General features: G+C 39.2%; 1 protein-coding gene across 1 annotated transcript in view; it reads left to right on the forward strand.

Annotated features, from left to right (window-relative positions):
• Positions 1-17,002, forward strand: part of SLC10A7 (solute carrier family 10 member 7) — a 276,262-nt gene extending 259,260 nt beyond the window's left edge. Inside the window, exons 11-12 of the mRNA XM_089670484.1 lie at positions 13,309-13,454; positions 16,716-17,002. Coding sequence (XP_089526610.1) covers positions 13,309-13,454; positions 16,716-16,754 — 185 coding nt within the window. The 3' untranslated portion in view covers positions 16,755-17,002. The remainder of the gene's footprint in view (positions 1-13,308; positions 13,455-16,715) is intronic.
• The last annotated feature ends 521 nt before the right edge of the window (positions 17,003-17,523 follow it).

Here is a 17,523-nt window from a genome sequence, read left to right on the forward strand (position 1 = left end):
GGCCACTCCAGAAGGCGTATTCTGTGCTGATGCAGCCATTGTTTTGTTGAATTACTTGTATGCTTTGGGTCATTGTACTGTTGCATCACCCATCCTCTGCGGAGCTTCAGTTGGCGGACAGATGTTGTTACGTTTTCCTGCAAAATGTCTTGATAAACTCTGGAATTCATTTTCCCATCAATGACAACAATCCGTCCAGGCCCTGAGGCAGCAAAGCAGCCCCAAACCATGATGCTCCCTCCGCCATGTTTTACAGTGGGGATGAGGTTTTGATGTTGGTGTGCTGTGCCTTTTTTTCTCCACACATAGTGTTGTGTGTTCTTCCCAAACAACTCAATCTTGGTTTCATCTGTCCACAGTATATTTTGCCAGTAGTGCTGTGGAACATCCAGGTGCTCTTTTGCAAACTTCAAACGTGCTGCAATATTCTTTTTTGGACAGCAATGGCTTCCTCCGTGGTGTCCTCCCATGTACTCCATTCTTGTTTAATGTTTTCCTTATTGTAGATGTGTCAACAAAAATGTTAGCATGTGCCAGAGATTTCTGTAGGTCTTTAGCTGACACTCTGGGATTCTTCTTTACCTCATGCAGCATTCTGCGCTGTGCTCTTGCAGTCATTTTTACAGGACGACCATGCCTAGGGAGAGTAGCAACAGTGCTAAACTTTCTCCATTTGTAGACAGTCTGTCTTACTGTGGACACATGAACATCAAGGCTTTTGGAGATACTTTTGTAACCGTTTCCAGCTTCATGCAAGTCAACAATTCTTGATCGTAGGTCTTCTGAGAGCTCTTTTCTGCGAGGCATGGTTCACATCAGACAGTGCTTCTTGAAACCAGTAAACCCAAAACAGGTGTGTGTTTTTTGAGGGCAGGACAGCTGTCAGCAACACATCCAATATCATCACACTGATTGGAGTCAAGGTTGGCTCACTCCTGGCTCCAATTAGCTCTGGGAGAAGTCATTAAGCTAGGGCCTCACATACTTTTTCCTCCCTGCACTGTGAATGTTTACATGGTATGTGCAATTAAACCATGGCAACATCTAATGTTTGTGTAGTATTATGTTCAGCAGACTGTGTTCTTCTATTGTTGTGACGTTGAGAGCACGTTTTATGCCCAATTCATGCAAAACTCCACGTAATCCCAAGGGGTTCACATACTTCTTCTTGCAACTGTACTTTGTGAAGGTCCCCACACAACTTCTTTGAAGTCTGTGACTATGCCTTGTGAGCAGGCACTGCTGTGTCACAGAATGCACAGAGCCTGCATTCTGAACTACACAGGTGCTAAGGGGAGGAGTTTCAGGGGGCAGAGTCAGTACAGGAATCACTGCTTGCAGGCAGCATGGTACTGTAGTCCTTTAGAAATCAAAGGTAAAGTCTATTCATTTTATTTCAAAATCATATATTAGAAACAGTCTTTTGAATGTTCTGAGAATTTTCATACGAATTTTCCTTAGACTTTTCCTAAGAATTTTTGTTCAAAATTCTATCCATCTGTGGCCAGCTTCACTCTAGCATCCAATGCTATAGGTGCTGTGCAAGTTAGTTTAGGCGTGAGTTTCCTAAAAATGTTGGTACCCTTAATGTACAATATAGATTAGATCCCAGGCAGTATTTGTCTAGACAGGGCAGGGATTCATCTTTGAAATTGATGAGACATCCCACTAGCTGTGTTCTGTATATGTTTGCTTCTGGTTTCTTGGTCATCTGATCTAGAAGTCTAACCTGCAAACTGATTTTTGTTCAGTCTCTTTAATTGTAGGTTGCTAATGTCTTCCAGATTCATTCTCCCACATACAAGTTAAAAAATCTGTACGTTTTAACAGTTTTTGTCTATATATTTAATGCTCTTGACAGCATAGTTTAATAAACATATTTCCACCTAGAAAGAATGAAGTTTAGAAGCTGATCGGCATAGAAATTAACCCAGTTACTTTTCATAGAGTGAGTTCTCACTACAGAAAAAGAGTGTGTATGTGATACCTCCTTCTCACACCCAGCATATAAATCCTTTGATTCCAACATTTCTCAGATGTGTCCAGAAGTGTCACCAAAGGCTTTCCTTCCTGATGCCTCCTCTTCATCTGTACATACTGCTAGCAGTAGGTTTTTATTAATATTTAGAAAGTTTGCCTCCAGCAGTACTAAAGTGAGCATCAGAGAAACAACAGTTGTTTACCACGTTTGAACTGAAGGATCTCGCCCCAGAGATATGCTTTCACTTGAAGTGTACATCTTTCAATCTCAGCCCGCTACAAAGAGACGCATGAATAACAATTGTCATTTCTGGGCCGTACCTCTCCAATTATTTATTTGGTTTGTGTCTTCCAAGAAATGCACATAATGGAGAGCGACACTCAAAGCCCAATCGCTACTTTTAATGACAGCACGTTCATATGTCTCTGTGACATGCGTGTGTACATAAAGAGAATAGAATAAACAGTCTTCTTAGAGGAAATTGTTAATAGCATTAACCTCCGTTACTGGGCATATCCAGGAGCATTATCAGATAGAGATGTAACAACCCTTTTCCACCTCACATGTAGCTGTTTAAAGCTCAGCTGCTACACTTCCATAATATTCTTTTGTACATTGTTACCTGCATAAAGCCAGTTATATATGTGATGAACTGATATAACCTGAAGCAGTTTATAACTAATCATTGTTGATTACATAATGTTAGAGAATATATATATTTATGCACACTGTACAGTTGTGCTCAAAAGTTTGCATACCCTCGCAGAAATCGTGAAATTTTGGCATTTCATTGAAAATATGACTGATCATGCCAAAAAAGTCTTTTTTTTTTCAAGGCTAGTGATCAATGAAACCATTTATTATTACATAGTTGTTTGGCTCCTTTTTAAATCCTAATGATAACAATAAAACACCCAAATGGCCCTGATCAAAAGTTTACATATCCTGGAATGTTTGGCCTTGGTACAGACACACAGGTTAAAATTACAGTTAAAGGTCAATTTCCCACATCTGTGGCATTTTAAATTGCAATCATTGTATGTGCATAATTAGTCAATGAGTTTCTTAGCTCTCACTTGGATGCACTGAGCAGGCTAGATACTGAGCCATGGGAAGCAGAAAAGAACTGTCAAAAGACCTGTGTAACAAGGTAATGGAACTTTATAAAGATGAAAACTAATATAAAAAGATATCCAAAGCCTTGAATATGTCAGTCAGTACTGTTCAATCACTTATTAAGAAGTGTGAAATTTGGGGATTTCTTGATACCAAGCCAAGGTCAGGTAGACCAAGAAAGTTTGCAGCCACAACTGTTTGGGATACAAAGAAAAACCCACAGATAACCTCAGGAGAAATACAAGCTGCTCTGGAAATAGACGGTGTGGTTGTTTCAAAGATACAATACTATGATATTTGAACTAAAATGAGCTGCATGGTCGAGTTGCTAGAAATCAGCCTTTACTGCACCAATGCCACAAAAAAGCACAGTTACAATATGCCCTGATGTGCCTCACAGTTTCTAGCTTACTTTAATCTGGAGTTATGAGAAAAAAATAGATCTTTATGGTCAAAACCATAAGCGCCATCTTTGGAGAGTGGCCAACAAGGCCTATAGCAACAAAAAATCATCCCCACTGTGAAGCATGGTGGTGGATCACTGCATTTTTTTTTTATTTTTTTTTTGGGGGGGGAGCTATAAAGGCACAGGGAATCTTGTGCAAATTGATGGCAAGATGAATGCAGCTTGTTATCAGAAAATGCTGGCAGACAATTTGCATTCTTCTGCATGAAAGCTGCTCATGGGACACTCTTGGACTTTACAGCATGACATTGATCCTAAGTGCATGGTTAAGTTTAACCTCCGATGGTTACAGCTGAAAAAGGTGAAGGTTCTGGAGTGGCCCTCACATTCCCCTGACCGCTCTGGGGAGATCTCAATCATGTGGTTCATGCAAGACGACTAAAAACTTTGCTTGACCTGGAGGCATTTTGCCAAGACAAATGAGCAGCTATACCACCTGCAAGAATTTGGGGTCTCATAGACAGCTATTGCAAAAGACTGCACGCTGTCATTGATGGTAAAGGGGGCAATACACAGTATTAAGAACTAAGGGTATGCAGACTTTTGAACAGGGGTCATTTAATTTGTTTACTTGTCATGTTTTGTTTTATATCGAGATAATAAATGGTGAGTGCTGTATATAGCAAAAAGCAGCTAGCACAAGAGACAATGACAATAAATCTCACAGTAACGTGTATAAAGTGCAGCGCTAAATCATGTAGTAAAACATCCTAAGACTTTACACATAACACATAAGACTTTACACATAAGTGCAAACAAAGCATAAGCATCAGTGAATAAATAAAGTCCATACAGTGTAAGATATAAGTGCTGGTGTAAATCACAAAAAAAGTGACAAAATAGAGTCCATATATGTTCCAGTGATACTGCAAGACACAAAACAGCAACGTATCCAGCTCCAAGGGATCCAGTGAACACTCCACCACCACTATGCACTCACCAGAATGCTACTGGTATAGTAGCAATGATCGATGGTCAATATTCACAATCCTGGGCTAGAGATCCTCTTAGAAGGAAAGATCCATCTATCCTTAGCTCAGGCATGCAGGCAGGAGGGTGTGCCTAGCTGGGAAAGCTTCTCCTCTCCTGAAGGCTCATGGAATGTACGACATCCTCTGCCTAGGCTTGGAAACCAGGAAGCAACTCCAAAAAGTAGAGAGCGGCTGGGAAAAATCAATTGCTTCCTGTAACCATCAATGAGTTTCTTAGACCTCTCTACTGGAATATTGGACCATTCTTGCTTTTGCCAAGTGCTCCAGGTCTCTCGGATTGGAAGGGTTCCATTTCCCAACTGCTGTTTTAAGATCTCTCCACAGGTGCTCTATGAGATTGAGATCTGGGCTCATTGCTGGCCAATTCAGTACTCTCTAGCGCATTGTCTGAAACCATTTCTGGATGCATTTTGACATGTGCTTTGGGTCATTGTCCTGCTGTAGAACCCATGACCTCTGACAGAGTCCCAACTTTCTGACACTGGGCCGTACATTGCACCCCAGAATTCTTTGGTAGTCTTCAGATTTTATAATGCCATGCACACGGCACGGTCAAGACATCCAGGGCCTGAAGCAGCAAAGCAACCCCAAAACATCAGTGAACCTCCACCATGTCAAATAGGGACTGGATTCTTTTCTTTAAAGGTCTCATTGTTTTTTCTGAAAACAGTAAATTTAATTGCTTTACCAAAAAGCTGAAATTTTATTGCATCTGTCCACAGCACATTCTCCCAAAAGGATTTTGACCTCCTCAGGTAAGTTTTGGCGAACTCCAATCTGGCTTTTTTATATCTGCGTCAGCACTGGGGTCCTCCTGGGTATCCTACCATAGCATCCCTTTTCATTCAGATGGTGACGTATAGAGTGAGCTGACACAGTTGTACTCTGTGCCTGAAGGTCAGCTTGAATTTGTCTGAAAGTTGATCGAGGTTCTTTATCCACCATTCGAACAATCCTTTGTTGCAATCTTTGATCAATTTTACTCTTTCATCCATATCCAGAAAAATTAGCTAAAATGCCATGGGCTGTAACCTTCTTGACAATGTTGCACACAGTGGACACAGGAACATTAAGATCTCTGGAAATGGACTTGTAACTTTGGTATTGTCCTTGCTTTTCCCCAATTTTTGTTCTCAAATCCTCAGACAATTCTTTGCTGCTCTTTCTCTTCTCCATGTTCCATGTGGCACACAGAGAAACAAAAAGTTTGAGTCAGTTTTTCACCATTTTAACTGGTTGCCTGTGTGATTTTTATATTGTCAGCAACTGTTAATTGATATAGGTAAGTTTAATTACAAATTACAGGAGCGTCACAAACTTGGAATTATTTCTTACACTTTTGAGAAGGTGCCAATCATTTTTTCCAGTCCATTTTTGGAGTTTTCCGTGGAAAGTTTCAGATTTGGCTTTTTACTTCTCCACTTTTTTGTGTCATACCAATACAAACAAAAGGGAAAAAATGAGAATGCCTAAACATTTGTAATTGCAACAATTTTCTGGGCGAAGTGGTGCATTATCTGACAGAAATGCAGGGGTGCCAATATGTTTGGTCATGGTTGTATAAGTGGTCAGAGGAAGGTTTTTTGCTGGTGCAGGGCTAATATAGAGCAGCAGCAGGGGAATTTATGATTCAAGTAAATCACTCTAAAAATCTGTCTCACCGATCAAATTATGCACTCTGTTGCAGTGCGACAAAATTGATAAATCTCCCCCATTATTGCTGGGAACCTGATCTGCAGTGTAATTACTAGCCTATTAATACTGGAATATTGTATTCATATCTCATGCCTGCGCTTATAACCAAGAAATAAAAGTATTTATGCTGGAAATGTTTTATTTTGAACTTTATAGTCTACTACTTACCTATCAGCCAGAGTTACTGCATAGGGTTTACATAATTTTGCTACAGTACTGGGTTTTAGATTGTAGCTGTTACAGGTATGATGATAAAAGTAGATTTGTACTTAATCAGCACCATGTACTCTTATCCTGCCCTCTTCTTTTAGAGCATTTTTTTTTTCAGATGATCTACTTATGTTTCTTACATTTAGTGATCTGCATTGTTACTGCAGTTTGCTGACACGTTTTATAAATATATGGACTTTTCCTTAAAATTCAGAAAGAAAAACTGGATAGGGGAATATTTTGTTTAATGATACATGTTTCTTAACAAATATACATCGACATTTCTTCAGCAACTCTCAATTCAAGGAAAATAGAAACAGAGAGTAGAGTGAATATGCCTTATAGTAATCTTTTTATATTTTAATATATAAACATTTTTATTTCTGTTCAAATAATGCCCAAGAATGAGTCTCTTGTACTTAGGATGAGAAGATTCCCCATAATTTCATGTTAGAAGATGCTACCATTTGAAGTCTGTAGTTGACAGATGTCACCTGAAAGGGCTGCTTATGGATTATCCTGCAGTGTCAAACTCTGTTGGGTAATTTTAGACAAATGTGTCATGTGCAACATGGAAAGATGGCAGGCTGTACATTAGTGATTTCCCCAGTGCTTCAAGCAGGTAGTAATGTGTTGGGAAGTGCTCGTTCTCCACTGTGTACTGCTTTAGCATGGGGAAAAAATCTGTTTGGAGAGAAATGACTTGAGTCGTGGAAGAATCCATTTGCAATGTGTGCCATCTAACATCTCTCAGACAATGCATTGTATTAAAGAGGCATTTTTGATTAATGTTTTATAAACACTTTTCAGCATGACAGCTTAAAGTTCTTCTAAATGTGTGCTTGGTGCTCACTTCCATAAAGTCAAATGCCTCCTCGTAAAGTCTCGTCAGAGTCTGTCAACCATAGTGACTCTGAATTTCTACCTTTAGAACATTAAAATTAATTTGCTTCGTTTATACAGCTTCGGTGATAGCGCGATGAAAAGACTCATAGCCTCACATTTGCCTAAATGTGTTATCCAGTGTGTCTTTTATTCATGGATGTTTGCGCTCTTAACTAAGTACTGCAATACACTTTAGCAACCACCTCTTGCTGTGGAATGTATGAAATACTGTGAACTTTTGTGTGTCATTTTATTACAGCTGATCAATGCTGAAAGGGAAAATGTAGCACAAATACAACTATGTTCTTCAAAGACTCACGCAATACCGAGTTTAACCTTCAGTACAACTTCAATGCAGAAAGTTCTCAAAAATTCAATGTAAATGTATCAGTTGACAGAGCCTTCGTTCACCAAAATTAAATGTTACAACAATATTTTTAATGCTCTGTTTATAAATGAAAGTTTTTAAGCTTTGGCACATTCATGTCAAAATGAAAGAATCAGCCTTGAAATGCTTAGAGGGAGCACAGCCTACCCGTTGAGTTTTAGTTTTTCATGCAGGAGCTCCACACTCACATTGCCGGAAATCTGATGATCTGAGAACCCCTTTTACCTATCTGGTTTTGTAATATAGAAGAGCTAACTACAAACACAAAATGCCGGAGCCATACTGTCTCTTACATAAAAGCATGATATAACAAAGTGTGAATAAAAAGAAGTTTCTAACAGCCACCAATCAGATTCAAATCTGTCTTGGAATTTTAACTATAATTGGCGATACAACAAGCAGAGACATGCTACCAAGTGTTTGCTTTAGGGAGCATGTACCCACTAAACAGGTGAGAAGCTGTGTGGTTTCTGGCTGCAGGGGATTACAGAGAAGTCAGGTTAAAACAGAACTTAAAGCGGAGTTCCACTCACCCCGTCAAAAAATAAAAGCAGCTACAAAAACTGTTACTGCTGACTTTTAAAAAAACACACACTCACCTGTCCCTCGGTCGCGTGGTGTGTCCTCCACAGCCCGTTTAACTGGCCGTCCTGTATTCCAGAAGTCCGGCATCTTCAGTGTGGGCACCCGGCTGTGACAGCTTGTGGCTTCACAGCCGGGTACCCACTGCGAATGCGTGAGTAGCGCTGCGCATCATGAATGGTCCTGTAGTCTTCTGGGACCTGTCATGTGTCCCAAAAGACTACAGGGAGGGAGGACACCTTCCGCTTCTGATCGCCTAGGCAATCGGACCGGAAGTGGGAGCTGGTACCTGTCAAATTCGGGTACCCTGCCCCCCAAAGGTGCCAATCCTTAATGGGGAGCGTGGGAGCAGAACTTCCCCTTTTGGGTGGAGCTCCGCTTTAACTCCCAAAAGGGAGTAAGTTTTCTTATAACACTCACTCCCTCCCCAAGCAGAATTGCTGCAAATGTTTAAATTTTTTTTATTCTTGGTCCTGCCCCCTGTTGTCATTCTGGCCTAAGCCAGATTGGATCTATAGCCTACACTGTTGTACTGTTGGCTAGACACCAGTTCCCTTTGCAACAGTGTCAGAGTATTGAATACTAAATTCTCTGTTGAGGCTCATCAGCAGTTGCTTCTCCATTTCTTGCAGAACAAAGTTTTCAGAAAGGATAAGGAGAGAAAATTTGGGAAATGTGAGATGTATCCATTTTAATCAAGTCCCATCAAGATCACTATGTGAATGCTGGTTAGTTGCTCTATGTGCTGTCCTGTTCTATTTTACTACTCACTCTGCTAGAAAAAAAAAAAAAAACAGGCACTGGGTGGGTGAACAATATTATAACCGTTAAAGGCTGTTTTTCAATTTGCAGCCTTTAGGTAAGCATGAATGACACAGCATTAAAAAAGTTACAATAGTTGGTGCCATTGCTTGTAGTATGAAACCTGATTTTTAATCCTGCAATTATTATCTGTTAAATTTTAGTCATGCCTCATGACATACAGTTGTGTTCAAAATATTAGCAGTGTGTTGAAAAAAGTGAATAAAGCTCAAAATCCTTCTAATAGCTTTTATTTCCATACACACAAATGCATTGGGAACACTACACATTCTATTCCAAATCAAAACATGAAGAAAAATATATCAAATTTGTGTTGTTCCTCTAAAAAAATTGAAGAAAAGTGAATATTAGACTGTTCAAAAAAATAGCAGTGTTTGTATTCTTATTTACACACTCAAACATTCACTATATACACTGAAAAATGTTTGAAGATTTTGCTTTCCTTTGAATCACTTAATTAATATTTAGTTGTATAAGCACTGTTTCTGAGAACTGCTGTACATCTGTGTTGCATGGAGTCAACCAACTTCTGGCACCTGTGAACAGGTATTCCAGCCCAGGATGATTGGACTACATTCCACAGTTCTTCTCTATTTCTTGGTTTTGCCTCAGAAACTGCATTTTTTATGTCACCCCACAAGTTTTCTATTGGATTAAGATTCGGGGATTGGGCTGGCACTCCATAACGTCAATCTTGTTGGTCTGGAACCAAGATGTTGCACATTTACTGGTGTGTTTGAGGTCGTTGTCTTGTTGGAACACTCATTTCAAGGGCATTTCCTCTTCAGCATAAGGCAGCATGACCTCTTCAAGTATTCTGATGTATTCAAACTGATCCATGATCCCTGGTATGCGATAAATAGGCCCAACACCGTAGTATGAGAAACATCCCCATATCATGATGCTTGCGCAACCATGCTTCACTGTCTTCACAGTGTACTGTGGCTTGAATTCAGTGTTTGGGGGTCCTCTGATAAACTGTGTCCGGCCACTAGACCCAAAAAGAACAATCTTACTTTCATCAGTCCACAAAATGTTGCGCCATTTCTCTTTAGGCCGTCTTTTTTTCAACAGTGGGACTTTGCGGGGGCTTCTTGCAGATAGCTTGGCTTCACATAGGCATCTTCTAATTGTAACAGTACTCACAGGTAACTTTAGACCTTCTTTGATCTTCCTGGAGCTGATTGTTGGCTGAGTCCTTGCCATTTTGGCTATTCTTCTATCCATTCGAATGGTAGTTTTCCGCTTTCTTCCACGTCTTTCAGGTTTTGGTTACCATTTTAAAGCATTTGCGATCATTTTAGCTGAGCAGCCTATCATTTTCTGCACTTCTTTATATGTTTTCCCCTCTCCAATCAACTTTTTAATTAAGGTGCACTGTTCTGAACAATGTGTGGAACGACCCATTTTCCTCAGAATTTCAGAGAGAAATGCACTGTAACCGGCATGTACAACATTTGCTGCCTTCCTTCCTTAAATAAGGGCAATAATTGCCACCTGTTTTTCAAAGATTGATGACCTCACTAATAGAACTCCACACTGCTATTATTTTGAACATGCCCCTTTCAATTAGTGATTCAATTACACAGAATCAGCAGCATGCATGTCATGACTGTTGGGTCTGTTGGATTTCTATTACTCTACTACACCTGCTAGTAAATTATTTGCCATGTAGAAATATCATTTCTACCGAAAACAGTGATTGATCAGCTTAGTGATGTCTGACCGCTATTATTTTGAACACAACTGTATGCCTGAAGTCTAAGCACTTCCCTTGCTCTACTTCCAACACCTGAAACATTATCTTTTTTTGTTCTAGACAGTGTGGAAAAATGTTATACCTGTTGTGCAGATTTCCCTTCACTTCCTGCCCCAGACACAGCATTGACGTATGAGAAGGAAGTGGGGGAAATCTATCCAACAGGGACAATACTGCAATATCATAAATTGTTTTAGCAGATGGGAGAAGACTACTCTCGCTCTCTATCAGTTGTATGTATACCCAGTATTGTTAGTTGGACAGGACTAAAGCTGATCATGCACATAGCAGTTTTTTTTTTATAAAAAAGCTGAATCAATTACACAATAAAGGTGGATAGGGGAATTCCTATTTGCTGTATCTTTGTATTGTGACAGGGAAACTTTCTCTGTCAGAATACACGAAACAGTGCTGCTGTGTAGATCAAAGCAAACTTTTCTGACAAGCTTGTTCGAGAGGAGTTGGTCCTTCGATCAACCACTCTCGAATGAGAATGGCCATAGATGGATTGAAATTCAGCTGATCCCTGCTAAACTGGATGAATTTTGATCCATCTTCTGGGGAAATCTTGTGAATGCAGACAAGAGTGAAAATCAGTCTGGCAGATGATATAACCTGTGCTCAACTCTGTTCAAAACTCAGTTTTGAACTGAGTTAAGCTTTAACTTGTGCTGTTTTCTTTATGCATTGAATCAAATAAGCAACATACTTTATTTCACTGCGCTGTACAGATAGTGTGATCATTTTTGGAAGAGCTGCATGATCTTTACAATTCCCAGCTAGTATGGATACTTTAGTGTGCCTTTTGGGCAAATGGTACCATTGAGGATCCTATAGCCACAGCCTTACATATTTCCATATTTCTGTTACCCACCTTGGGGAATACAATAGCTATGTAAAAATGCTTTTTTTTTTGTAGATTTTAACTTGGCAATAATGCAGTCTCCCACATGACGTTTGCTAATGGATAAGTTCACCTTTTACAAAAAAATAACAAATTAAAATTTTTTTTCAGGTAACAAAAAAAATGTGCATTTATTATTTTTATCTGCAAGAGCCTGGATAGCATTGCACCAGCGATCAGTAGATCGATGGTGCAGCTGCTGTGGGATGTTCCTGGTGTGCAGTGGGCAAAACCTACCAAAAGTGAATCAAGGAAGGAAAACCATCAAACACGTGCCAGGGGCATGGGTGGCCAAGGTTTATTGATGCACATGGAAAACAGAGGCTAGCCTACGTAGTCCAATTCAATAGAGGAGCTAATGTAGCTCTAATTGCCAAAAAAGTTAATGCTGATTGCGATAAAAAGTCGTCAACACACAATGCTTTGCAGTTTGTTGCATATGGAGCTGCATAGTCACAGATCAGTCAGGGTGTCTATGTTGACCCGTGTCCACAACCAAAAGCATCTACAGTGGGGTTGTGAGCATCAAAGCTGGACCATGGAGGAATTGAAAAAGGCGGTCTGGTCTAATTAATTCAGACATGGTTTGGGGAACACAACATGCGTTTGAGGTGTTGACTTGGCCTCCAAATTCATTAAATCTCAATCTATTGGCGCATCTGTTGGATATGCTGAAAAAAACAGTTTGATCAATGAAAGCCCCACCTCACAACTTACAGTACTTATAGGATCTGCTGCTGACGGTTTGGTGCCTGATACTATTTATTTCAGGTACTTATATAGTGCCATCAATTTACGCAGCGCTTTACACATATATATATTGTACATTCACATCAGTCCCTAACCCTCAAGGGGTGTACAATCTAAGGTCCCTAACTTAACTTACATTCATACATACACATATTAGGGCCAATTTAGACAGGAGCCAATTAACCTACCAGCATGTCTTTGGAGTGTGGGAGGAAACCGGAGTACCCTGAGGAAACCCACGCAGGCACAGGGTGAAAATGAAAACTCCAGGCAGGTGGTGCCGTGGCTGGGATACAAACCAACGATCCTAGTACTGCCAGGCGGAAGTGCTAACCACTTAGCCACTGTGCTACAGCATACATTTAGAGGTCTAGTGCTGTCCATGCCTCAATGAGTTATGAAAGGTGGTCATTATGTTGCGGCTAATTCGTGTATATACTGTCTGTGTGTAATCTGTATTTTTCTAGTGTTTTCCCTGTGTTAGCAAATTGCTAGGAGCATTGGATGACGGGTATAGACTTCAGTGCAGTCATTTTTCAATTGTTCAGGATACATTTAAAATTACTGGGGTGTCTTGGAGCAGGATTTTGGATTGTTTGATGTATTAAGCCAATTCCAAGTTCTGCAGATTAAGATGCACACACATTTAATATGGTTTATTGCCAAGAGCTGTATGTGCATATTTGTTAAAACAGTGCAAGTGAAGGTGATATGTTACTTTACAGCTATCAGTAATAAGATTGTATCTTTGTCTCCAGGTATTCCTATGCTGAAGATTGTGTTTGCGGGATATGAACATCTCTCATTAATATCTGTTCCTTTGTTGATTTATCACCCGGCTCAAATTCTACTTGGAAGTGTATTAGTGCCAACGATAAAATCTTGGATGCTTGCCAGACAAAAGGTAATCTCTACTGCTTGGGTTTTGTCATAGTACTGAATAGTGTTTGCTTCAGTGAAGGTTATGAATTTAAATTGCACATTCATTCTTGCTTTGTTAATTATCATGGAGAAACTGAAAATGAAAATCTTTTAAAATCCAGAATTTTTTTTTTTTTTTTTTTTTTTTACATTAACAAAAATGATAGTTTCTACAAATATATAGCTAAACGTTAGATGAATATAAGATAGGTGCATCGCTAAAACTAAATAGATAAATAATTGAATAAATAATGAACCTAAAATTAAAAGTCAATGATGGTAATACCAGTTCATAAACAGTTCAAAAAGTGTTAAAGTGCTCTTTAAGGTGCTTGCTTCCTGGGATCGGTGACTGTGCAAATGATAAAGAGAATGCGCACTCACCGGACACGCATATACAATGCGCCTGTATTAAATGTCCTTTTGGATTTAATACAGGTGCAGTTTATATGCGCGTCCGGTGAGTGCGCATTCTCTATATCATTTGCACAGTCACCGATCCCAGGAAGCAAGCACCTTAAAGAGCACTTTAACACTTTTTGAACTGTTTATGAACTGGTATTACCATCGATTTGTCATTTTAGGTTCATTATTTATTCAATTATTTATCTATTTAGTTTTAGCACTGCACCTATGTTATATTGCTTATATTAAGGGTTCTTTGGTAACCTTTTGTGCATAGCGGCTTTCATTGATTTTTAGAGCGCTCACATCTCGTGTATATATATTTGTTTGATGAATATAGATTTATTAATTAAACTCAAAATTCAACAAAAGCTCAATAAGACCAATGCAAGGTTAATCCATTCTTTTAAATATTTGCGTTTGAACCAAGATAGCTTTTCACTTGTTAAAGCAAGTCTTTGAGAAGTCTTTTGATGCTTTCAAATTATGGAGAAAAAGTAAAGTGTCTATTTAAATAGTTCTTCTCCTTCATATACAAACTAGAATGCCTTGAAATCTATTTTACGTTCCTCGGTAATTAAGTCAATCACAAACAATTCCTCACTGTCATATTGTAATATTGTTTTGCCCCCTGTGGCTTCTTGAAAACAAGGATGACACCTATGCCGACTGTTAATGTGGGACTGTTGTTAAATATTTAGAGCCTTGAATTCCGCATTTCTACTTCTGGAGTGTGACTGAAATCTCAAAGCAAAAGTAGTCTTTGTGCACAGATATCACAAAGAACAGATGTTTACTAAAGCAGAATTTTTTTTCCCAGTGAGATGTCCTAATATTTTAAGTTCAGAAAGTCAATGTTACAGCTCTGTTCTGAGAAGAGAAAACTAAAAAAAAAATTCTGCGTTTCACTCATTCAACAGAGGTGGAATAGTGTACAGTTACCTTGTATAGTGTAATATTAGTGTCCAAACAAGTTATTCCAGTGATAGATTTGTTCCTGCTTGGCTTGGCCTGTAGCTGATCTGACATACTGTACCAGGATCTGTGTATTCATTATACCCCTAAAATCTTCTATTCTCCTAACCTATGCACATGTACAAATTCCATAAATGTTAGTTGATCTGCCAGTGAGTAGTATAGATTGTTGATGTATTGCGATTGTATTTCAATAAGATGAAAAGAATGCTGGTTGTAAACTGTCAACCTGCTAGTAACACTGACTATTGTACCCAGGCTGGTTTTCAGATGTTTTTCTGTATTTTGTGATGATATCTGTCCATTTGTGACACCCTTAAAAGCTGAAGAGCAGGCAGTTTTTTAATTTTTAATTTTTTTTAATTTAAATTTTTTTAATTAACCCCTTCTTGACTGAGGGTAAAACAAACATAGAAAGCTTTGTCAGTACACCTGAACCATCCTAGGACAACCTGCTTCACTTCGTCATTATTGTGTTCACCAATCCCACAGAAACATTCATCTCTATGCAATTTCACGACAGGTTATGCGCTGAATGTTCACATGAATGATTGATGTGAGTTGGGAACCACCACGGCCAGGATTGTCACTGACGGGCAAATGGCCATCTTTGAAATGTTTACACTATTCACATGTCTTACTGCGGCTGAGAGTGTCATCACCATACTGTGCTTGAAGTCTTCTGTAGATATCCGTGGGTTTTATGCCTTCGTTCACAAGAGACTTCATCACCACACGCTGTTCCATGCACGCACCAACAATGTTGTCTGCCATCTTGATTAACGGTCTCTGAACTGGCTCGTGACATGTGTGCCACCTATCAGTAATAGGACACATTTGCCACTTACTACTGTGTGTAGTACCGCCACGCTAGCATCCCTTTTCATACCTGTAAAATGAATAGTCCCGGTTTGACTTGACCACCCCTCATACAAAGATACAATGTATTTTTCTCTCCATTCAGAGGAGAGAAAAAAACCCAGCGGTGGGCTGCAAAGTGACTGGTCACTGTGATAGCCAATCAGATGCTATCACAGTGATCAGGTGATCGAGAACTGGTACTCCTGGTTCCCAGTCGTTAGTAGGAGACCCGGGGTTCTTGGTCCTGGGGTGCTACAGTTTAACCTGTTTGCTGCCAGAGACATTTTTGCGTTTGTTGCATAGATTCTTAAAAAATCATTTTAGGCCTGAAGATTACATAAAATCCTCACATCTACAAGTATATGTGAAAGTTATTCACCACAACAGGGCACCTTTGTAACTTGCAGATATACTCATAAACAATGACAGTACCAATGATGAGACAGAGATTTGCATCCTTTGAATTCAGAGCAAATTTACCTGTGCAGCAAAGTAAACAGCTGAAACATTTAAGCACTCTTGTCTGCCAAAAGATTTGTAATTCTCAGGAATTCCGGTGATCTCAACACTTAAGCTAGGAAACACAATCTGCTCCCTGACGTTCAGTGTAGGTATACAGTATGGCTTGGTCAGGGACCTGTGATAGTGACAGAATGACATCTTTCTAGTGATTTTGTTGGGAAGGGATAGAGACACCATTCATTGCACGACTTTGCCATGGATTTTGATGACTCACAGAAATATAGGAGGCTGGTGAATGATTCAGTAAACAAGTGGCCAATGAAAACTTTGACATATCCATACTGGGTGGATTGATGGTTTTCCTATACAATGTCTCAAGGCATCTTGGCATAAGTACAAAATTGTGTAGATTTCCAGGAAAAAAATATGTGAATAAAAAAGACTCATATGGAGGAAGTGGCATGCTAAATTTAGCTTTAATTCATTAAAATAACCTTCAGTCATTTATACCTTTCTGGTTTTGTTTTTTTTTGTATTTCAGGCATTGAAGTTAACAAGGCAGCCGAAGGTCCCGTTATAACAGCAAAGTAAATCAGTGTAAATATGTACTACTGTGTAATTCTGTACATACAGACATCAACTAAAGATGTGTGTCTGGGAATGTTTGCTTCAATGCATATTTTATTTTTTTAAATACAACTCTGAATATCTAAGTGCCTTATGGATGCATTTGGTGAATACTTAGTTTGAAAAGAAGAAGCCATGTTGATGTTCTAACTCATCTTTGTATTTTTTTATTTGAAAAATAAAGATCCTTTGAGCCTGTTATGTTGTTGTTTTGTTTAAATCACTGTCTGTGCAAAATGATATGGGTATAGAAAGAAATGTACATGCAGCAAAAAGCTGTGTACTTAAAGACAGTTATGTCTTTCCTCAAAAAACTCAATCTGTCCTTTTTCCTGCATTTTCCAAAGTCCATATCCTAGAGGTGATTGCTTAGTGGGATTGTTAGCCTTCAGTATAATTACATGATTAGTTTCAGAGTTACTAAAGTATGCCTTTCATGAGAGAAGTGTGGAGGTTGCCACTGCTAACCTTTAGTCCTCATGCACACTGGACGTTTTTACAGCTGCTGTTTTTGGCTTTTGGTGTTTTTTTCTACAGCCAGTAAACCCCCCAGCATGTTATCCTATGTGTCCATGCACACATAGACTGTAATCAGGGGCATTTTGTTGGCTTTGAAAAAGCCCCAGAACTAGTGGGTTTCTAGAGGAGTTTTTTAGCTGTAGAAATACTCTTAACGCTGGAAAAATGTGGCAAACCATCGTTTTTGGACCTTTTTGAGCAAA

The sequence above is a fragment of the Staurois parvus genome, unplaced genomic scaffold (assembly GCF_062004578.1).
Source record: "Staurois parvus isolate SC_StPar_1 unplaced genomic scaffold, SC_StPar_1.0 ptg000090l, whole genome shotgun sequence".
In the NCBI taxonomy this organism is placed as follows: Eukaryota; Metazoa; Chordata; class Amphibia; order Anura; family Ranidae; genus Staurois; species Staurois parvus.